The sequence below is a fragment of the Eretmochelys imbricata genome, chromosome 2 (assembly GCF_965152235.1).
Source record: "Eretmochelys imbricata isolate rEreImb1 chromosome 2, rEreImb1.hap1, whole genome shotgun sequence".
NCBI classification, from domain to species: Eukaryota; Metazoa; Chordata; order Testudines; family Cheloniidae; genus Eretmochelys; species Eretmochelys imbricata.
The window spans coordinates 181,022,175-181,045,851 of NC_135573.1; the positions used below are offsets into that span (position 1 = coordinate 181,022,175).

The 23,677-nt window shown below is 40.0% G+C and overlaps 1 protein-coding gene across 1 annotated transcript in view; it reads left to right on the top strand.

The window, feature by feature from the left end:
* The first annotated feature begins 1,351 nt into the window (after positions 1–1,351).
* DPY19L1 (dpy-19 like C-mannosyltransferase 1) overlaps positions 1,352–23,677 on the top strand; it is a 96,080-nt gene continuing 73,754 nt past the window's right edge. The window contains exons 1-7 of the mRNA XM_077811038.1: positions 1,352–1,661; positions 2,686–2,754; positions 9,883–9,907; positions 11,364–11,451; positions 12,104–12,241; positions 16,335–16,455; positions 18,314–18,407. Of these exons, the coding sequence (XP_077667164.1) occupies positions 1,352–1,661; positions 2,686–2,754; positions 9,883–9,907; positions 11,364–11,451; positions 12,104–12,241; positions 16,335–16,455; positions 18,314–18,407 (845 nt within the window). The remainder of the gene's footprint in view (positions 1,662–2,685; positions 2,755–9,882; positions 9,908–11,363; positions 11,452–12,103; positions 12,242–16,334; positions 16,456–18,313; positions 18,408–23,677) is intronic.

A 23,677-nucleotide genomic window follows, 5' to 3' on the forward strand; every position in this document is an offset into this window, starting at 1 on the left:
CACAGTCTCCTATGACAGTGGTGTCGTATTTGCGCCTCTAGAGAAAGAGGAATTGTAATTCTTCCTAATTGTAATTATTGGTGTAGGAGGTGCAGTGCTAGCTGTTGTGATTTACTTAAGAAGACTGATTTAGAAAGCTGTGAATTAGTATTTCAGGTTCCAGAGGTACACATACACAACAACCAGACAGACATTATGTGGGATTATCCCTGTTTCCATGCAATCAGTTATACTGTGTGCCGCTGTTATGCTACTCTCGCCATCCCCTACAAAATGAAGGAGTCAGACTGCTTAGTAAAAAAGCCTAGAACTCAGATATTCTTTAATACAGTCTTCTGGTACCCCAACAAGTGTCCCAGTCCTACAGCACAGTACAGGCTATAAAGCGTTCTCTAGATGTGACAATTTGCATGAGTGAGATTTTTTTTTTAAGAGAGTGAAGCTTAAAATGACTCACTGAAACCCATTTGAAAAAAAAAAATCCTTTGCCATGAAAGCCAGAGACTTTAAATCCTGGTCCAAACTCTTAGCTGGTGTAGCTCTACTGATTTCTTTGGAGCTGTGCATATTTACACCAGTTGAGCCTTTGGCCCTCAGAAACCGCACAAAGATCTCAAAGCTGTGGGAGGACATAACTAGGCTGTTGCAATCGCTGTAACAAATGATCACGTAAACCACAGCCAGCCCCGCAGCGGAGGGCCAGGGGAGCCATCTCCGTTGGCTGGGGAGCAATTGACAATTTAGCTCCAGGGAACAAAGCGAGACTGCCCGCCCCCAGGTGACATTTAAAAGCAACCTAAAGCCTAAACCGTCCCAGTTTATTGAATCAAAGAAAAGGGTTTAACGAAATCCACCAAGCAAGAGGGAGCCAGGAAGAGGGGTGGGGCAGGAGGAGAGGGGCAGCCCCGAGGAGGGGCTCATGGCAGCCAGGGGACCTGGAGAAGCTTCCCAGCAGCCCGAGTGAGGCAGGAGGCTCAGGGGAGCAGAAGGGGCAAAGGCAGGAAGAGCCGCACGGGCTGGGGGAGGGGGGCTGTCAGGGTCAGAGCAGCGGGGGGTGGAGCGAGAGGAAGGCGGGGCAGAGCCGTTGGCCTCGAGGGCGGCGCGCGGGCGGGCCCGGCGTCCGGCCGTTGCGGTGACAGTTCCCCGCAGAACGCCCGGTGCCCGTTGCCTGGGAGGGAGCGAGACTCGGCCCCGGCGCCCCGCCTGCTCCACGTGGCCTCCGGGGCGGAGCCGGCGGCGCGGCCCGGGCCAGCGCCAGCGATTGCGATTCGGCAGGGCAGGAGCGGCGGGTGACCGCCCCGGGGCGTCGCCCGTAGCCCGTCCCGCCCCCGCTCGCGGGGACTATGCGGAGATGGTCGTGCAAACCCGAGGCAGACACAAAGAGTCGCCGCTCAAGCCGACCGGCGCTCAGCCGCCCCCGCCCCAAGCCGCTGGGGCGCCCCAGCCCGGAGCGAGCCCCGGGAGCGGCCGCGGGCTGCAGCAAAAGCAGCCAGGCAGGCAGCTGTCCTACGGGGCCGGCGCTATGCGGAAGGGAGGAGCCGGGAGGAAAGGGGCCAAGAGCGAGCCCCAGAAGCCCAGCCGCCCCCTGGCCCAGAGGGTGAGGGCGATGCTGGGCCTGGGCCAAGAGGGGTCGCTCCGGGACTGGAGACACGGGCTCCAAGGTGAGCGGGATCGCGGGTGGGGTGGGGCGGGGGGGGCTGTGCACAAAGCCGCTTCCATCTTGTGCCCCCGTTGGGAAGCGGGGTTAACGGGATTTGCTCCCCTCAGGGGGCATCAGCCTCGGGGCCCCTCTCCCAGCCACGTCTCCGTGCTCCTGTCCCCAGCACACTGGGGTGCTGCTGGGCCGCTGCTGCCACAGCCACCCTCCCCGACAGGCAGCGCAGCCCCTGGGGCAGGAGAGGCTTTCACCCCCCCCCCCCACATGCCCTGCTCGGGGAGTGCTCCCCGCTGCCCAGGGGCCGCTGGCAGGGTGGAAACCAGTTTGCCTGAAAATTGTGTTTCAGGGTAACCCTCTAATTGAAAAAGTAGGGGGGAAACGTTTCTATCCCCCCCCCCCCGTATATTTAACGGGAGTTGACAGCAGTCAGAGGTGTGTGGTCAGTTTCACTGTTCCAGCTCTAGATAGAGTCAATTGCCCAAGGAGAAAGGACCCTGAAAGTAGTCGTGAGGAAGCAGGAGAAAAAAACCTTATAAAGTTGAAGGTTTTTATGAAAACAATACAGGACATCACACACCATTTATACAGCATCAGAAACTACATCTTTTTTTTAAAAAAACGTTAATTTTATTTAGCCTCATTGCTGTTGGGATAATCTACCTGGCACTTGACTGTGCCTTGATGAAGGACTGGGGGGTTGGTTGGTTCAAAAGAAAAAAAGTCAAAACTTTATGCTAGAAAGTTGTACAATTCAAATGTAAAGCTATTTTGTTAAGTATTCTCTCTTTTGTCCAAAGTGTTTTTAAGGCACTCTATAGAAATAAAATATTTATTGTAGTCTTGATTTTTGTTTTTAAATAGGTTTGGTCACTCTGTATCCAGTTTATCTCAGCTGTTTTGAAGCTAAGTCAAGGTGGCTGTAGAATATTAATGGTGCAGCCTGAGAACAGTCTCTTTAAATGAGATTGCTTTTCATTGTTTGAAGTTTAAAACTAAATACTGCTAAGACAGTTATTTTCTTTTTACAGTATTTATTGAAGGAAAAGGGGCCTTCATCATGAGAGCAGATAGCAAGATATGGTTCACTTTTATCCTAGGTAAGGAGACAAACATACCAGTTCTTAAGGTCTCACTGCTTTATAAAAATGTACTATATCAGAGTTTGTCTGGAATGTAATTTAGGGGGGAAACCCTCATGCTTCTTTGCATGTTAGTTATCATTCCTATTGCATTGTGTGTGTGTGTATCTCTGGTGCCTGTGCACGCACAACCGCTCACTCTCACAAATAAACATCTAGGATGGGATTTGCAATAATGTTTAGTGGTAAAGAGTCCTGTGGCACCTTATAGACTAACAGATGTATTGGAGCATAAGCTTTCGTGGGTGAATACGCGCTTCGTAGGATGCCACAGGACTCTTTACCGCTTCTGCAGATCCAGACTAACACAGCTACCTCTCTGATGCTTGACAGTAATGTTTAGTGTTGACTTAAATGAGAGCACAGTTAAGCCAATAATAAAATCCTTTATGCAAGCTAAAATACAAATAAAAAAAAAATGTATTTGTATTTGACTGATACTTGTTACTTTTTATTAGGTGTGCATATGTGTGTACACTTCTGATTTTTCATAATTCCCTAGAAATGCACCTGGAACTTGTAATATATTACTAATTATTCAGTCAGTTAGATCTTTTGATTCTTAACATACAAACATTCTCTTCCCCTAACAACTTACACAAATTATTACTCTGTTAGTGTACGAGTTCAGTATGTAACTTTGGAAAAGGAGGGGGAAATAGCCCCATATTTTTCAAATTTTTTAATTTACTTTATTTATAACGCCATTGTCCCAGGACACTTGTGGGAGAAATTAATAACTGGCTGAGGTTAATGGTCTAAGATGGAAGTTTAGGGTGATCAGCTTTCTTTTAGCCAGTCATTATTTTCCAAGAAATGCCCTGGCTTGTGACCTTTATTGCTTCAATACCGTAATCTGTGGAACACTTTGTTAGTTAGCATTATTAGCTTAAGAGCATTTAAATATATGTGGATATAATATCAAACTTCTTATATTTTGGGGGAGGAGAGGAAGATGATTCCTTGACATACTATGCTTATGAGACAAAAATTAAATTTATTGCCACACTACTGGAAATCATTGTAAAATACCTGTTTGCTATGTTAAATGAAAATGCTGGATCTTAAAGTTAAAGTAAAATCAACAAACATCAAATTATTTATCTGTTAAATATCTTTAATCTTATTTTAAATAACTTCAGTGTATTGTAAAATTTTGGGTGATATTTACTGATATCTCCTAAACCTGGCTAGATTCTAGAAGAAATTGTATCAGAGAAATAGGAAGAAATTTGCTATTTTTATAAGTTATTACGATGTAATTGATAAGTAAATTGTCAATAAATCGTTTCATTCACCAGTGACATACAGCATCCTCTTAGACTGAAACACAACTGTTGTTTAAAAGGCTAAACAACACTAAACAACCAGTTTCAGGCAGGAATCGAATACTTTGTTCAGCTGAAATTTCAGAGGGGATTTAGGTAGGCAGAATATTATTTCCAGAGCTGAAATTTGGCCGTGACGCCAGGGCTAACAAGTGAATGGGTCCAAGTATAAATGTCATACCCATTTATTCCTACAGAATATAAATCCATACTAATGTAAATATGTGAGGTCTACTTCAAAATCTGATTTAAAATGTGAACATTTGACAAAAGCTTGGTTTACAGTTTTGTTGCTTTAATTTTGTAATCTTAATCTTGAAAGGGCCAGACTTTCAAAAGTACTGAGCACCGACTATTGGAGTGAGATTTTTCACAAGAGCTCAGCTCCTATTTAGGCACCTAAATGAAGTTGCAGGACTTCTAAAAGTGCTCAGCATCCTGCAGCTTCAATTGTCCTTTCTTTGGAAAATCTGGTCATTTCATTTAGATGCCTCACTGGGAGCTGAACTCTTGGAAAACCTCACCCAGTTGAATTTTCAATAAATCTTTATATAGTGAGCCTGAAAAATAGTTCACCCTTATTCTTTTGTCATAATTAAGTTTCAAGACAGAATATAACAAATTACAATATGATTGCTATTCCTTCTTGAGTTCTTGAAAGCATAAGTCATTTACCAGTACATTTTGACACTTGTATGAAGAAATCTCAGCCTCTGTTCTGGAGGCAGATCTGTGCCAAATGTTGTGACTTAAGAATGGCTTCCCTTTTCAATAGTACTTCATTCCCAAATCATATTTATGCTTGGATGCTAACATGTTTATGCTTGAATGCTAGTATGCCATTCAAGTTCTGCTGCAATAGAGTCCTTTTACATAATTATTTCTAAATCTTGAAAAAATGTGTATATGTGCTTACCGTTAAGTATGGATGTTGTCCCATTAAGCAACCAAATAGTTCTGTTGGGCTCAAAGATTTAGTATGTGCATAAATCTTTGAAGAATGGAGCATGGGGTGTTTTTTTAATATTCCAAATAAGAGCATTAAAAGCACTACAACAGGAGAACATAAAAATGGCCATACTGGGTCAGACCAAAGTCCATCTAGCCCAGTATCCGGTCTTCCAACAGTGGCCCATGCCAGGTGCTTCAGAGGGAATGAACAGAACAGGTAATCATTAATGGTTTACCCCTGTCACCTATTCGCAGCTTCTGGCAAAACAGAAACTAGGGACAGCATCCCTGCCCATCCTGGCTGGTACCCATTGATGGACCTATCCCCCATGAACTTCTTTCTTTTTTTTAACCCAATTATAGTTTTGGCCTTCACAACATCCTCTGGCAAAGAGTTCCACAAGTTGACTGCATTGTGTGAACAAATACTTTCTTTTGTTTGTTTAACCTGCAGCTTTTTAATTTCATTTGGTGACCCCTAGTTCTTGTGTTATGAGAAGGAATAAATAACACTTCCTTATTTACTTTCTCCACACAATTCACTATTTTATAGATCTCTATCTTATCCCCCCTTAGTCGTCTCTTTTCCAAGCTGAAAAGTCCCAGTCTTAAATCTCTTCTCATATGGAAGCTGTTCCATATCCCTAATATTTTTGTTGCCCTTTTCTTATCCCATGACAGCTTACTTTGCTTAAGAGCCTTTGATGAGGGACCTTGTCAAAGGCTTTCTGAAAATCCCCACACACTATATCCAGTGGATCACCCTTGTCCATATGCTTGTTGACTCACTCAAAGAATTCTGGTAGATTGATGGGGCACTATTTCTCTTTACAAAAACCATATTAACTCTTCACCCACAAATAGTATCAGAGCGGTAGCTGTGTTAGTCTGGATCTGTAAAAGCGGCAGAGTCCTGTGGCACCTTATAGACTAACAGACGTATTGGAGCGTAAGCTTTTGTGGGTGAATACCCACTTCGTCAAATGCAACAAATAGTGTTCATCTATGTGTCTGATAATTCTGTTCTTTACTATAGTTTCAACAAGTTTTCCTGGTATTGAAGTTAGGCTTACTGGCCTGTAATGGCAGGGATTGCCTCTAGAGCTTTTTTTAAAAAAAATTGGCATCACATTAGCTATGCTCCGCTGATCTGCTACAGAAGCAGATTTAAATGATAGGTTACATACCACAATTAGTAGTTCTGAAGGAACTCAAATGTGAAATTGTAGAACTCTTAGGTGAATACCATCTGATATTGGTCACTTATTACTGTTTAATTTATCCAATTGTTCCAAAACCACCTCTAATGACACCTCAATCTTGGACAGTTCCTCATATTTGTCACCTAAAAAGAATGGCTCAGGTTGAGGAATCTCCCTTACATCTTCAGCTGTGAAGACCAATGCAAAAAATTCCTTTAGTTTCTCCGTAATGGCTTTTCAGTGCTCCTTTAGCATCTCGATCGTCCAGTGGCCCCACTGGTTGTTTAGCAGGCTTCCTGCTTCTGATGTATTTAATTTTTTTGCTGTTACTTTTTGAGTCTTCGGCTAACTGTTCTTCAAATTCTTTTTTGGCCTTCTTAATTATATATTTACACTTCATTTGTTAGAGTTTATGCTCCTTTCTATTTTCCTCGAGAGGATTTAACTTCCACTTTTTAAAGGATGCCTTTTTGCCTCTAACTACTTCTTTTACTTCATTGTTTAGCCACAGTGACACTTTTTTTGGTCCTCATATTCTGCTTTTTAATTTGAGGTATACATTTAATTTCAGCCTCTATTAGGGTGTGTAGAGAGGTTAGTCGGGGCTTGTCTCTCTCCGGGGCGGCAGGGAACCCCACCGCCTCACCAAATTGGGGAATAGGTCTTGCCGGGAATTAGTCCGACTACATGAGCCTTCCTCCGTGGCCTTTGTGAAGGTGGAAATACAACAGTAAGCCCAGGCCCTGGGTCAGGGCAGGGCACTGGTGAGTCAGGCGCTCAGGCAGGGCTGAGCAACAACAGTATATAAACAGTAGGCCCAGGCCCTACGTTCCAAAGGGCCTGGGAGAAGGGGAGACTGCCACCCACGATTTGGGTGGCCGGGGGACACAGGCCCTCCCAGTCCACTGCATCCCAGCCCGGTGCCCTAGCAGCGGCAGAAGACCCGCTGGTGTGTCACTGGGGATCCTGGCCGCAACACGCTGACATGGGTTCTGGCAGTGCTGCAGCCAGACTAGGGTCGGCTGCCCCCAGGCTACTTCCAGACTCCCCCTCTTGAGGTACCTGGGTCAGGATGAGGTCCTCAGGGGGGTCCAGCACCATGGGATCCTCGGGATAGCTGGCCAGGGGTAGACTTGGCAACTCCTCTGGGTAGCTGGCGTGGGGCAGGTTGGGCCAGTCCTTGGGCTTTCTGCAGGCCGCTGGGCTTTCCCATTTGCGAGCTAGGCTGGAGGTGTCTGGCCTCCCTGCCAGCTGCCTCCCCAGTGAGCCCTGAGGTTGGGCTTTTATCTTTCCGGGGCAACGCCTGACCCTCTGGGGTGTGGGTTCAGAGCTCCCTGGCTCCACCCACTCTGGTGTCCGGAGGGGCTTGTTTCTCTCCGGGGCGGCAGGGAACCACACCGCCTCACCACATGGTGTCTTTAAAAAGTTTCCGTGCAGCTTCCAGGGATTTCACTTTTGGCACTGTACCTTTTAATTTCTGTTGAGCTAGCTTCCTCATTTTTGTGTAGTTCCCTTTTCTGAAGTTAAACGCTACCATGGTGGACTGGTGTGGTGTTTCCCCCCTCGACAGGTATGGTAAATTTTATTATGTTATGGTCACTATTACCAAGTGGTTCAGCTATATTCACCTCTTGGGTCAGATCCTGTGCTCCACTTAGGACTAAATCAAGAATTGCTTCTCATCTTGTGGGTTCCAGGACAAGCTGCTTCAAGAAGCAGTCATTTAAGGCATCAAGAAACTTGTCTCTATATCCTGCCCTGAGCCTGAGGTGACATGTACCCAGTCAATATGGGGATAGTTGAAATCTCCCATTGTTGAGTTTTTTATTTTTATAGCCTCTCTAATCTCCTTGAACTTCTCACAAGTTACACTAAGGTGACCTTTTTTATAAATATACTAAGTATATATTTCTGATGTAATTTAAAATATCCTGGGCCAGATCTGTAAATGGAAAACATTTGTGTAAATCTGGAATAATTCCACTAAAGTCAAGGAAGCTACTCAAGTTACAATGGTGTAAGAGAGCAAAATTGCTCTCACCATCTTTTGAAATGCAGATATGGAGGTAATGACTGCAAGCAAGCATGATATTATTGACATAGTTTCATCATAAACACACAATAAAGAATGGCATTTGTGAAGTTGAAAAAAAGAGCTATAAGAAATTATTGTAAAACCTAATGTGAGTGAATGTATTTTTTCTGCTGAATTAAAGAATATGCTTCTGTATGAAATATATGTAGTACCTTTGATGGAAGTGAAACACAAGTTCAGTGCTTTGTTTTAATATGTAATTAATTTCAGTTTTAAAATTGAAATACTGTAAAATTGGCTTTAATGCATTGTGAAAAACAATTACAGGATGTATGTAACTATGTGAATCTTTTCTCTTTACACTGCTCATTGTAGATGTATGTAAGGTTAAGTTAGTGGGTCTAATTATATTCAAAAACCTTTGCATTCTGCAGCGTCACGGAATCTACTCTTTGTAATAGCTTAGATTCTGAAACAAAATTTTCTTGCCATCGTGGTTGAGGAGAAAACATGTTAAGGTTAACTGAATATACAATAATGCAGTGTTGTCTTACTGAGTTTGCAAACAGACTGATGTAGTAGCTTGTGGAGTTTTGAACTGCCCCATTCCTCTTAGCATAATTAACTCTAAAACATACTGTTGGTGATTTAAATATTAGCTGTTACATTGCTGACACACCTTATGTATAGCTTCCCTTGCAATCAAAACTTCCAGTTTTCCACTAGAATGCATGTAAACATTGTCAGTACAAAAATCTGTGACAAGCTGAAACTGTAAAATTGAATTTAATTCAAAAATAAGACCGGGACTACTAGATTACCCTTATATGTAATTTATTCCAGAAATATTTGTAAAAATATTCTAAATTTAAGGATGGAGTGTAAATTTTATATGAGCAAACATTTAAGTTTTTATTAAAAGCTGCATGTAACGTCATTGTCAGATAAATGTTTTTTCAGCTGCATTTTGTTTGCTGGGGAAGGATTTTTTTTCTGTGACATTTATATTACAGATTTTCATAGTAATTGTAAGTAACATTTTTCTTCAACATAAAACAAGCACAATGTATATGTATTTTCCTTTAGTCATACAGCCTGTTTTGCCTCTAGTTTTTGTTCAATGCAAGATATTTTGTGACATACAAGATGCTAACAGTAGAATATATTACTTTAAAAAAATCTGACTAGTATTGCTGTTTTAGATGTATAAAGTGTACTGTGTCAGCAAGTTAGATGTGACATTTGGCTTTTACAGCTTATTATTTTTCTTTCTTGCCTTTTGAAGTAAATGGCTTGAATTCTAATTGGTCCATTTGAATGATCCATGGTATGTATTGAAGTATTATGTATTAATACTGTCCATTTAATTCCAGATGCTTAAGTGTTGGCCAAAAAAGTTCATCTCAAAAGCAGCACAGGTTACTCCTATCCTTCCTTCTCCTAGAAGCCGAGTTGAGCACAGTCTGCAGGCCCATGATAACTGTTCTGTAATTATTTTAAAGAACATTTTTTAAGTTTAAATGTTTGATAATGAAGACACTTACCTCCTTTTTTTTTTTTTTTTAAACAGCTGCTTTAGCAGGAGTTTTACACTGGTAAGATTATTTTTATTGGCTTAAGGTTGATATAAGTAATTAGAAATATTACCGTTTTAAAACAACGGGAAGCATCATATATATGGATGAATGGATAGATAAATAAGCCACTGGGGTGACTAATTTATCCATTATCTTCATATCTTTCAGTGAAAGTCATCATCTTTAACATAGAGTTGTTCTGTTTTTGTGATTCTGGACTTGAAAGATTTCCCCCTAAACTTTTTGCCCAAGGGCAAAGTCTACTGTCTGGGTGAAAAATACCTATATGGCTGTGACCCTCAAAGCCATGCATATTTTCACTGGTACTCCTTCCTATCCTCCAGTCAGTTATGAGGGCCCCCAAATAAATCTGTTCCCTATTTAATTCTGCCCATTAATAAATGTACTAATTCTGTATCCCATTTTGCCTCTTGTCAGGGCTTCTCTGGTTCTTCTTGCTCTCTTGTGTGCACAGTAGGCTCTTGGCCTCCCAGTTACTACTGTTTTTCCTAAGACCTCAGCTCCAGGTCTCACTCCCCACTTTTAAAAGGAGCAATATCTGTGAAAGGATCAATGACTGCTTTTCTACGTATCTGTGGAAAAAAATTTAGCAACTCCAGCCATTCTGCTCCCCTAGCCCTCCTTCTTCCCTCCTCCAAAAAAAAAACCAAAACAAAAAACAAAAAAAACCAGTCCACCAAAACCCATAACAACCCCCCCGAAACTAAAAGTATCTAATGCTGTGTTTCTTGCAACCCCCCTCCTCCTAATAAAGGGATAGAGTCACTTGGCTGTTCTGTTCCTTTTTTCTCCCCTCTCTTCCAGAGAAGGAGCCAACCCTACTCAGCATGCTTGCAGAGGCAAAATATATATTTCGTCTGGCAAGTGGTTTTTTTTTTTTTTTCCCCCTCACGATCTGTATCCTTTTTTAAGATTAAAATCACCATTTGATATCCTCATACTGGTACATAATTGTACTTTAGTAAAAAGCATTGAGCAGGGAAAACTTCCCTGGGCAAATATAAAGTACTTCCATTTAATTGCAGCATTTGCTCCACTTTTTTAATCTTTCACTGATTTGGTAGGCATACATCAGAATTTCCTTCCCTGAAGTCAGATTTGCTCATTCTAAGAGCACTTAGCTTTCAATCCACGTGTCTCTTGCACTTTATTATAAAATATTTTTTATATATGCATTTGATTTTTTTAAAAAAATCCCTTTTTAATGGTATTGCAAGAGACCCTTGTAGATTCACATTCTCTTTATTTTAGTTAACTCACTTAAAATGGATAGTGTGAAGAGAGGAGAGTGGAAAGTAATCATCAGTACAACAGCAGACTGAATTACAGTAGCTGCATTAGGTCTGCTGTGTTTTCTGATGTGAAAATATTTACTAAAAGTTTCCTAGTGTGTATAAATCAGTACTGGTTTCAAAACCTGAAAATTGAAACTGAATAGGTTTTGTTCATGCAGGTGTCATATTACAACTCTTTTTGAAAATGACCGTCATTTTTCTCACCTTTCAACGCTGGAAAGAGAGATGGCTTTTCGCACTGAAATGGTTAGATCTTTTTTTCTTCTAAATAATTTAAATAAAAAGCGACACTGTAGTCTTTAAAACTTGTCTGGAATAATTGATCTTATAATTTCCAAAATTCCACAGCAAGAAAAAATAACACATACAAATACTTTATAAGTAACATATATTTATATGTTAATTTTGAGGTACCAATTTCATATATAAATTGAGTTCCCTTTCAAATGGGTTTCAAATATATTTTATTTTAAACATGATATTGTGACCTAATGTACAAAAATATATGTAAAATTTTAAATACCCTATTTCATAACTTTATAAAGTTACTAATTTAATGAAGCACACATTTAAAAAGTGAACATTTACCCCCATTTACCAGTTTCTCTGTCACTTTGTTAATGAAACATATGTCCTAACTGCATGGAATATTTTTAACTACCTTTCTCTATAGTATTTCATGCTTCTTTTGAGACAAAATGGAAGTTCTCTGGGTGTTTTGCCCAACTGAGTTTCGAAATGGTACTAACATGAAGAAACTTGGAAAATTGTGTAGTTGTGCTGACTAGCTTTGTCTGAGTCTTATAATAATGAATTCTGCTTAAAAGAAGGAATCTTATGTAGGACAATACAAATGGTACTACCTGATTAATTTCTGCTAAATTATGCATCCTTTTAGGGCCTTTATTATTCCTATTTCAAGACGATTGTTGAAGCACCATCATTTTGGAATGGAATGTGGATGATTATGAATGATAAACTAACTGAATATCCTCTGGTGATTAACACGTTAAAAAGGTTCAATCTTTATCCAGAGGTAAGCCATATTTTGAAAGGAGTAGCTATTTCTGTGAAAACTCTGGTTAATGTCCTAGTGATCAGCAACCTTTGGCATGCGGCCTGCCAGGGCAAGCCCCTGGCGAGCCGGGCCGGTTTGCCAAAGGTTGCCGCATGCCAAAGGTTGCCGATCCCTGTCCTAGTGTTTTATTTAGAAAGTAAAAATTGTGCTGAAAAGAGTGATACTGCTATAGGGCAGAAAGAAATCTTCCCTGAACTATACAGTTAATTATATTGTAACTGAATTTAAGTATTGTATGGTAACTTCTTCGTTTAAATTAGGTAGCTATTATATGTTTCTATGATTTGGTTTCCTCTGGGGTGTACCCCCTAACTGATTTCAAGCAGGCAGCAGTCAATCAAACTGTAGGCATTTTTCACACCTTAATTTTCCACTCTTCAGTTGCAATCTGTTTTCATTCTTCCCTTGTTTTCTTCCCTCTCCTGAAGACTGGCAGGTTGGTGATGCTGCTTAACTTCAGGGTAACCTGTTTCTTTCACATCACCAACAGTTTCTTTAAGAAACCGTTTAGGAGGCACTGTTGGTGAGCAGGTTGTGCATGTGAACAACATATCTCAAAGGACCACAGTTACTGTAGAGTAAATAACAATTCTTTATTGGCTTGATGCAGAGATCACCGAGTGAGGATTTTTGGCTGGTGGTACGCAGGAGGTTAGATTAGATTCTGACCTTGATCTATGAATCATAGTTTGACTTCTGTGTTGAGAAATAAATGCAAAACATGGATCTCTTAGGGCATACTGCCTGCTATTACTTTGTATTTACTAATATTTGAGACTATTTCATCAGCTGACTAAATCAAGTTTTTTATGAATCTAGCTTATATACAGAATAGGAACCTTATTCCTCATACATTTTTTCCCCTCCTTTGAAAATATGCCAGTGTATAACATTTATACACTGTTCTGCTTGAGTGATACAAAGTTCCTTTCATTCTGAAGCAGTAGAGAATTTTGAATTCAGCTAAAGAGTGACCTAGCAAAGTTGAGCCTACCCGATCAAATGTGTATACTTAATCTGCAATTAGTGGTTAAAATGAAAGATGGCAAATAAGTATCATAAATGAGGACATCAAGACCAGGGTCAATCAGATACACGGTGGCCATGCTATAAGAGCATGAATAGGCTACAGTTCAAGAAATGTAGATCCTTTTGGAATCTTGTTGGCATAACCCAGATTCCAAGCTTTCATTGACGAAGTATTTGAATGTGGTCCAGGTAGCTAAGAGGCTATAGATGTGTGATTGACACAGCAGTTTTCCTGCATCTAATTTTCCTCCATTTACATCAATCATAAGTAATGCTGCGAGTTTGTCACAGATTCCGTGACCTCCATGACTTTTGCAGCAGCCAATGTGCCTGGCTCAGGGGCAGTTCAGGCAGTACCTGCGTCAGTCACACCAGTCTTGCCCCCCTCCCCCCAGTAGCAGAGTTTGGGTGTGGGAGGGGGTTGGGGCACGGGACGGTGTGAGGTGGGCTCTGAACGGCCCCCCCAGGTAAGCGCCACCCAGAGTGCGCCTCACCCTGTCCCGTGCCCCAACCCCCTGCTCTCTTCCCACACCCAAACTCTGCTGCTGTTGGGAGGGGAGAGGCACAGAGCCAGGTACGGAGCCTGCAGGCCCCGCCAGCCCCCACCCCACTCCCAGCACCAGTTGGGGTCCCAGGCCGAGCACCACTGCGCCCCCTCTCCCTCCAGCACCAGCAAGGGTCCCGGCCATGCGCCGCCTGATCTCCCCCCCCCCCCCCAGCACCTGGGCTGCCCTCCCGTGGCACCCATGGGAAGCCTCTTGCTGCCCCCCCCCCCCCCCCCCCAAAAAAAAAAAAGTTCTAGTCAGGGGTGTATAGTGAAAGTCATGGACAGGTCATGGGCCGTGAATTTTTGTTTATTGCCCATGACCTGTCCATGACTTTTACTAAAAATACCAGTGACTAAAATGTAGCCTTAATCATTCGGCATGTCATCTAAGGAAGCCTTTGACAAGAATATTGTTAGTGTTTAGTACCAGGTACATGAGTAGCTGTGTCTAATAATTAAAACTAGTGCAGCCCTTGAATGGACTCAAGAGTTTATTCCTGATAAAGGTCACTTACAACTTAAATAGAATTTCTTGTGAAGTATTGATGAAACAGCAGGGTCTGTCAGACAGAATTTTCAAAGGAGCCTAACTAAGATACTTACCTCACCAAGGGTGTTTGAGAATCTCCTCTGTAGTATTTATTGAGTGTGCAGTGGCACTCAGTAACATTAGCGGATGACGTGCTTCATGACAAAAGTATATCAGTGGCTCTTTAAGGTCTGGTCGACCATTTAGTCCTTTGAGAGACATTAGAGTTGGTAGCTAAGGAATCTAATTCCCACAAGCCTCAGGTTTCTGCAAGGAGGGCTGAAAAAGAGAAATGTCCTTTTTAAGAATGTAAGTTGATTTGTTTCTTCTGGTGCATACAAAGGAGATACAAAAGGGGAACCTGTGCTAAAATCCTATCTCCTCTAAAGTCAGTGGCAGAACTCCTCTTCACGTCAGTGGGGCCAGGATTCATCCCTGAAGTGCAACTTTCTTTCAACTACCTCTTATGTTAGGTCACAGTTCTCATTGTTTGGAACTTTAATTATGAGTGTGCCTGACATTCTTGAACTTCAGAATTTGCTTTTCCTCTAGTCAGTTTAGATGTTCTTTGTGATGGCAATTGGATAAATGATAGCCTTGTGATTAAAGGTCACTTGTAATTAAAGCACAGATCTCAGTGATGAGTAGCCTAGGTTCTATTCTCAGTTCAGCCAGACTTTCTGTCTTGCCTTGACTTTTGTGCCTTAGTATTATCCCCATTTTACAGATAGGAAATCTATTTCCTATCTCTCAGGAGTGTTGAGGCTTAATTCATTCTTGGTTGTAAAATGCATTAAGATCTTTGAATGGAAGGCAGCACTATGGAAGTGTGGTGGTATTGCAAATTCTGAGGTCCTTAGTAAGATAAATTCCAATTCACTCTATAGGAATTAGCTTGAGTAAGAAGGGAGTAAAAACTAATACAAAACTTAGGATTTGTCCATTACTGTTATTCTGGCCATGCCAAGAGGTAGCCTTATCGTGTTCTCCTTACTTAGTATCCATAAAGAACATTATGCAGTTCTTCATGTCTGTGTGATTATTTTTCCTAAAGAGATGTCTCAGTTTCATGTTAACCATCTCTCTGTATCAGATATCTAGAGGTATCCTGGTCAGATGAATTTGATCTTGTATTAGAGGGGTGTAAATAGGGTATTTGGATACTTTGTTGTTTGACAGCTTGCTCTATGCGTACTTTGCCAACTTTGTGGGAAAAATTTGGGACCATCTGAGAGACATCTGCTAAGCAAAGTTGGCTCATAGAGCTCCTTCCATAAAATGTTCAAATATACCAATTCCTACATGGTTCTGAATACAGTGGTTCCCAACCAGGGGTATGTAAAGATCTTCCCGGAGATGTATCCACTCATCTCGATATTTGCCTAGTTTTACTACAGCCTACATAGAAAGCACTAGCGAAATCGGTATAAACTAAAATGTCATACATACAGACAATGGCTTGTTTATACTGCTCTGTATGCTGTGCACTGAAATGTAAGTACAATATTTATACTCCAACTGATTTTTATAGTTACGTGGTACAAATGAGAAAGTAAGCAATTATTCAGCAATAGTGTGCTGCGACACTTGCGTATTTTTAATTGAGGTGAAACTTTGGGGTACGGAAGACAAATCAGACTCCTGAAAGGGGTACAGTAGTCTGGAAAAGTTGAGAAGCACTGCCTTAGGTTGATGGGGTATATAGACTTCTGATGTTAAGCAGGTATAGTGTTAAGACTAATGCTGAGCAATAGAGCTATGTTGGGTATTCAGAGTGAATCATCTCAAAAATCCTTAGTTTTGTAGAAATTAAAAATGTAGAGTCTTGGAAACACTTTCATGGCATTTTACTAGTTCCTGGCTGTTTGAAAGGCTGCCGTAGGTATTGAGATAATCTGTAAATCTAAGTTCCTACTTAGAAACTTCAAATCCTATTTTCTACACAGGTGGTCCTCGCCAGCTGGTACCGCATATACACAGGGGTAATGGATTTTATTGGTCTTCAGACCAAGACATGCTGGACTGTAAACAGAGGAGAAGGGCTTAGTCCTGTTGAAAGCTGTGAAGGCAAGTTTTTTTCCCCTAGTATATTCTTGTGGTTTTGCATGTGTTTTGGTTAATGTGTGTTCATCATTGGCTCATTTTCATTTAGTTAAGCCTGTGTTTTAGCTAATTTTGCAACACAGTATGTGAAATACATGGAAAAGGAGGGATTTTGTGCTGTGCCTCGTAGAGGTATAGCACAGAACTTGTAATCCAGGTGGTGAGGACTAGGGGCTTGTCTTCACTGCAGCACTAGCTTGAGCTATAACTTGAGTTTTGCCCCTAACCCAACTCTCGTCCATGTGCAAAAATGTCTAGCTTGAGCGAATTGCCTGTTGAAGAGGATGAGTTGAAGCTGCAATGCTGCGGACATGGGAGTTGGTAATATAGTGGTCATGCAGCAGCTCGAATTGTAATTCCTCAGCTGCTAACCAAATTAGATTGTGTAAATGGAATGTGTCGCATTTCGGTCCATCTCACTTGAGCTAGGCTAGCTTGAGTGCAGTAAATCAAGTGTACTAACTCAAGCAACTGTTGTAGTGGCAAGCCTAAATTGGTTTTAAGCCATCTTTGAGCCCTCCCAATCCTGGGTTGCTCTGAGGGCCACAGTGGCCCCTGGCATAATTTAGACAAGCCCTTGGGGCTGTGTAAGTTTGGCAGCCTCCCTGGGTTGCCGTCTGAATGACAGTGCTACTCAAATATCTGCAGTGCTGCGGCCCTGCCCTCTACATGTTCCATACACCAGAGCTTGTGAGGGAATTTCAGAAGGCAGCCTTCCATAGTGTCTTCCATAGTGATTGCACTGGGGGAATCCTCCCCTGGGGTAATCTGGATCTTTCACCCAGTTTAAATGGGCTGGAATGGATGTGAGGATCTTGTATCTGATCTTTAGTTCCCAGAGCTCAGGCATGACCAAGTGCTATTTCAGATGTGGAGGAACGTGCTTGATAATGTGTGATAAAGCTTTTTATAATACCTTAAGTATAAAAGGTGTCTTGTAAAACAACCTTTTCATTTTGTCTTTTGAAATTTAGAAATATGCTATAATTTAACTGAGCTGTATAAATCAGATTCACATTTAATTAAAAAAATCTTTAAAAACTTTTATGGAACAGACTTTAAATCCAATTTTACCTTAAGAGGTGTATTCTTTGTTTTTAAAATAAATGTAAAGGTTAAAACTACTGGTAATGGAATAAAAAGTTAATGGATTAGTTTGAATTGTAAATATATATTATGGGATTTGTGCACGTATGAACTGCCCTATATTAAGAGAAACCTAATTCACTTTTGCTGTAACTGTTTTAATGCTTCATTATTCTTAAGCTACCCAAAAAATAAGGGCTCTGTTCAGAGTCTGCACAGTTCACTTTTTATCTAACTTAATCAAAAGCAAGATATTTTGAATTATTCTCCTAACTTCTTTAAGAGGCAGTATATTGATGCTTATCAGGGCTTCCATACATGCCAGCCAATTCATCCTCAGTTTTGAAGAAATTCCCTCCTATGTTTTCAGCATGTAGGGAATAATGTCTGCAGACCCGAGTGTCATCTTTTCCTTGCCACCCCTTATGGATTGAACATGGCTCTTTTTTAAATTGCCTTTATTGTGGGAGAAAAGAGCTCACTTTTTATTTTTGAATGCCTGGAGATTGCATCTGATTCACACGTTTTCTGGTGGTGCATTACTCTTCCCTACTCCCTGTGTTAGCTTGGATATATCAAAAGATAAATTATTTTTATTTTTCTCGATATACATGTAGTAAGGTTACATGCTATATAACGTGTTATTCTGACTTTTTGTTGCTAGAATATACACATATAAAATCTGTCCTATTAGTATATTTTTGTCAATATCTGTATGTTAATTGCTGTTTGTTAGGATTGGGAGACCCTGCTTCCTTTTATGTTGCTGTGATCTTTCTTTTAAATGGAGTAATGATGTCATTGTTCTTCATATATGGCACATACCTCAGGTAAGACAGTTGAGCAGCAAGTAATTTCAATGGTAACAAGTTTTTTTGTAAAATTATAGTGTTTGTAAACATTTTAATAACTCTTTAAAGTAAAAATGTGTTTTTTGGGATACTCAGTGAAGCAATTATATTGGGGCATTATTTACATGTTAGTATTAAACATATACTGTTTTTGTAGAGGAGCTTGTTAATCCCTTAATTTGGATGACAACTAAGCAAATATGAGAAGATAAAAATATCAAGGAGGTAGCATTTGGAAATCAGTAAGCAGGATAGTATACATTTTTAATAATATTTAACATCATGACCTCAGTTACTAATGTAACACATTTTCTTTTAAAATGTAGTTGTTCAGTTATGCCTCTAACCAAACCCAGAGTTTTATAGTGCTTTGGCTGCAGCTATACCTTGCTCCTTTGATTTAGGCTTCTTATCTAAAAACCTTAAGACTGAGGTTTCTTTCCTTCTCAGTTGGTGCAATCTTACAGAAACAAAGAGTTGCATACATTTCCTCTTGTTGTGAATTTCTGTATTTATTTACAGTATCTGTACTCAATTCAGGAACCAAAATGGACTTGGTTTTGCTTCTGTTTTTTCTGTTGAAAATGATGTTCTTCCCTTTATTCTTATAAGACTGTGGTGCAAAAACAAATAATTGAGCGGGAGATGGATGAATTGGTCTCTTACTTCACAGATACCATACTTCTCTGCTCTTTGCTTCCCTCCTCCTCTCCTTCTGTACTCTTCTGAATATGGGATGGTGGTATAGAGATAATGACTTGTTACACTCTGGGCACTCCCAACTACAAGTAGCTGCAATGAAGAACAACATTGGGATAAAACCGAACATAGTAGTGAAAATGGGAAGTTGCCTAGTTCAGCTAACAAATTTCAGGAGTGATATTGTGTCTCCTCTGCTACAGTGGGTTCATCTGATTTTTGGTGTGTATATTTGATATTGTAATGGATGAATGCAGCATGTTCTAAGACAACAGATAACCTTTACGTACAGGGGAGGCCTGTCAGGTTGAGGATACTGCAGGCAGTTTAAAGTGAAATCCACATTTTATGTTAATGTCACTCAAAGCTCATTATTGTCTTTTAAGTTCTCAATATTTTGTCTCCTGAGTTGGACTGTGCTGGATGTAAATTCTCAAATTAGAGATTTAGTAGTGAAATTAAATAGTTTAATTTAAACACAAGCCATCTGCAGTTCAAGTTGTATAGAAGTTTATATTTCTGAAGTGTTTTCTATTGAGACACAAGATAGGGCAGGTAATATCTTTTATTGGACCAAGTGCTGCTTTTGAGCTTCAAAAAGCTGATCCTCTAGACTTTCCATTGTCATCTGTAAAGGAAGGTGGTATATCATCAGTGTTAAAATAATGCAAGAGAGAAAATACGATGCTCCTATTTTCCCTCTCCCATAATATAAGAACAGGAGATCATCCAATGAAATAAAAAAGCAACACACTTAAAACTGGTGAAAGGATTTTTTAAAACCTTCCCCTTTCCCTAATCAACCAACCAATTGAATTCATTGCTACAAGATATAGAAGCTAATAACTTGGTAGGATTCAACATTTTTATTGAGTATGAGAGCATTCATACTCTCATATATACATTTACACATACAAATAAAAAAAATTAAAGGTAAAGATGAATAAGGAAATTAAACCCTTGTTTCAAGGCATAAGCCAACCAGTAGCTGCTAGGGATTATGAAAAAAAATTCCCCATGGCAAATGATTTCATAAATGTCCATTAGGGGTTTCTTGTTTTTTTTCCCTGAACCATTTGTTGTTGCCCATTCTCAGAGATAGTATACTGGACTAGAAAAACCATTGGTAATCTAGTATGGCTATAATTTTTGACTACCTGGAGATTGAGGGGGCTTAGACATCTGCATGAGACATGAAAAAACAAAGGGAATCATGACCATTTTGAAGTGATTAGACTAGGTTGGATGAGGTAATATCTTTTATTGGACCAGCTTCTGTTGGTGAGAGACACAAGCTTTCATGCCCCACAAAACTCTTCTTCAGGTCTGTGTGGCATGAAAGCTTGTCTCTCTCACCAACAGAAGTTGGTTCAGTAAAAGATATTACCTCACCCACCTTGTCGTCCTAATATCCTAGGACTAGGGATGGCTACAACTACACTGCATAGAATTAGCAGTTTTGGCTAATCAGTGATGGAGGAAGTGAGAGCAGAAGATCACTTAATCACCAGAAAAAGCTTATCAATCTTCCTCCATGCTAAGTTCTGTTCATGAAATAGTTCGCAGGAATCTTCTGGTTGTAGGATGCAAATGATTCTATTTGTAGGGTGTTCCAGAACATGAAGAACCTGGAAGAAACCTGTTGATTTTGTTCCCGCTGCCCCAGCAGTGAGGTCTTGGCTGTCTATCTTTGCCGCTCTTTCAGTTGACTGAAGAGTTGCTTTAGGATAATAAAAAGTATCTACTCTAGTGCCTGTGCAGTTTGTGGGGGTTTCAGTCCATCTACACCTCTAGCCAAAGTGCTGAAGAACAATAAATTTAGGCCTTGTGTTGTACCTCGGAGAGCTACCACTGTTTGCTCTACTCCCTCCGCTACCTCTAAACTACAGCTTATCTTTATGTTCTTTATGTACCTTGAATAATTAAATAATTTTTCTTTAATTAAATGTGTCTGTACTTCAGCGTAATGTATCTAGGAAGTCAAAATAGCAATCCCTTCATTGCTTTAGTGCTGGCTCTGCCAGCAAGTGGCCAGTTGAAACTTACCTAATTAGGTCTTCATTATTTCAGTACAGAACACTCATAAATATGACTTACTTAATTAAACTAAAATTTCTAGGTTTCAGAAGCCTGGAGTATGCAGCTTCCAGCTGAAGGGCCTATTTTTAAAAGTCAGAAAAAACTTAATTTTGTGTCTCTGCTCCTTCAACACTAGCCCAGTGTTTGGTCAAGAGATCCACAGTGTGTATAGTTCCTACCCTTTTCTATGTGCATGTGTGTGCTGTTCCCCTTCTGCAACTTGTGTGTAGTAGTATGACATCGTTATCATCAAACCACCAAGTTAGCAAAGTCTTTAGTATAAACTTCCTTCTCTTCCTCCAATAAACACCCCCAACGCTCTCCCCAAACAAACCCTGTAGTAACTTTTTCCAGGAAATGATTATGCTTACCAGCAGTTCAATAGTATTCTGTGCTTCAGTATTCTAAACTGTCTTCTCATGTGTTAAGCTAATGCTCCCTTTAGGCATATATAATGCTACAGCATGCATAATGCAATTAGGAGTTGGTACTTACACTGCAGTATTATATCATGGATTGTTTACCTTCAGTATATTCCTTAAACTATATTTATCTTTACTTTGCATAGTTCTTACTTTTAATTTGTTTTTTGAAGGCAGCACAATTGTTTCTTTGTTAACCATGTGTTTTTGATCTTGAAATTTTTAGTATTAATGTAACAGAAAGGTTACATCTTAGATGCAGCATTGTGTAGTTCTGTAAGAGATTTATTTTTGTGACTGTTTCAGCACCCCGTTGATTTGTTTAATCCTCCTCACAGAGTTGTACCCGGAACTCATTGACTCTGCATGACTTGTGGTTTTTGGTGGCTGCAGGATCTTTGAATATTTATCTGATTTTTTTTTTTTAACCCCTAACTGCTTCTACAGAAGTTTTTTTTTTTTTAACTGCATTATTTTATTGATTTTTATTGTAAAAGAAAATAAACTAGGATTTATCCTTTGGTCAGCATAATTAGTTTTTGTATTTTAAAAATGTATATTGCATAACTTAAGAGCTAGTTAACAATTGGACAGAAAGTATGCAAACTGAAAACACAAAGGAACATACTTTTACAGTTCTTGACCACAGTTCATGCTTTAAATGTTTAATATCCTGACCATTTTTACAATAATTTCCCAAGACATAAGTCCATGTTGTGGACCAATTTTGCAGTTTGCAAAATTTCATTTTTAAAATCCGCAATTTTTTGAGCTGTTTAAAGACAAAATGATTTCAAAATAACCACAGTTTATTCTTGGGCAGGTTTTATACTCTTGTAACTTCAAAACTCCCAAACTAATATAAATAGTACTGGTTTAAAAAAACATTACTCCAGAGCTAAACCTTCCTGTCTCTCTTTTGACCCACAACACAATTATATTTCTGAATTATAACGCAGTAAACCCTATTTTTTAGCATAATGAAGACCTTATTACTGTACGGCCCCACAAGAGGGCACTGCTGTAGTACTTCCATAATTTCCGGAAAAACAGATCGTACTATCTAGCTGCTTAACACTGTTTTTGTCCACATCAGATTATTTTTTAGTCAGTCTGTTTCAGTACTAGATTTAGTACTAAAGTTTTGGTGTAACAGTGTCCTACTTTAAAACAAATTTGTTTGGTCTTTAGGTTTGTTCAAGTGGTTTAATGTGAAGATGATTTTTGACAAACAATACCAAGCTAACAGAGTAATCAAAAATGAGCAATGTTAGTATGGTGTTTATTTGCAACAACTTTGGTTTTTTGGGGGGGAAATAATAGAGGGAGTATAGAGTAACAAAATTATAACATAAAAGCAACAAGTATGGGGACCATTCGTGGTCCAGATGAAGATACTGGCAACAACTCACATTGACCTCAATGAAGGAGGCCTGGGCTTCTGTCACCAAAAAGTTTGATCTAGGCATTACGACGCTACTGTAACTCACTGTTCATATTAATATAATACATTCACATATTAGTCAATTTATGAGGAAATTCAGTGATCTGTGTGAGAAATTTCTTTGTTTTTCAGCTCAACTTTGTGACACTGAAAGTATTGGTATCAGGAGTCCATTTCAACACCCAGAAGGAAGTTTCCATCTTAGTTGAAACATTGTTCATGTTTGGAGACACAATACTCCTTTCCTTTCTGACTATTCTGCATTAGCAATTTTCTTTTGAAATATTAGTGTTCTGTTGGACCCTGGCAGTTCTCTGGGATATAGCAGATAGGAGATACATTGTTCTTGGTGCATCAGTGAACTGGGTGTTGCTCTGTGAGTACAGTTTCACTTCAGTTAAACGCTGCTGTTACTCCAAATAAACCACTGGATTTTATTTCAATCGAGTTACTTTGATGTAAAACTGGAGTAGTGAATCAGGCCCTTAAGTTCTTCTGTTGAACAAATGAAACTCTAGAGCCAACAAAAGTCAGTTCAGTCAGTTATAGGCCCCTTCTAAATGGTTAATCACAAAATGTAACTTCCATCTTAGCCTCAAGTTTTC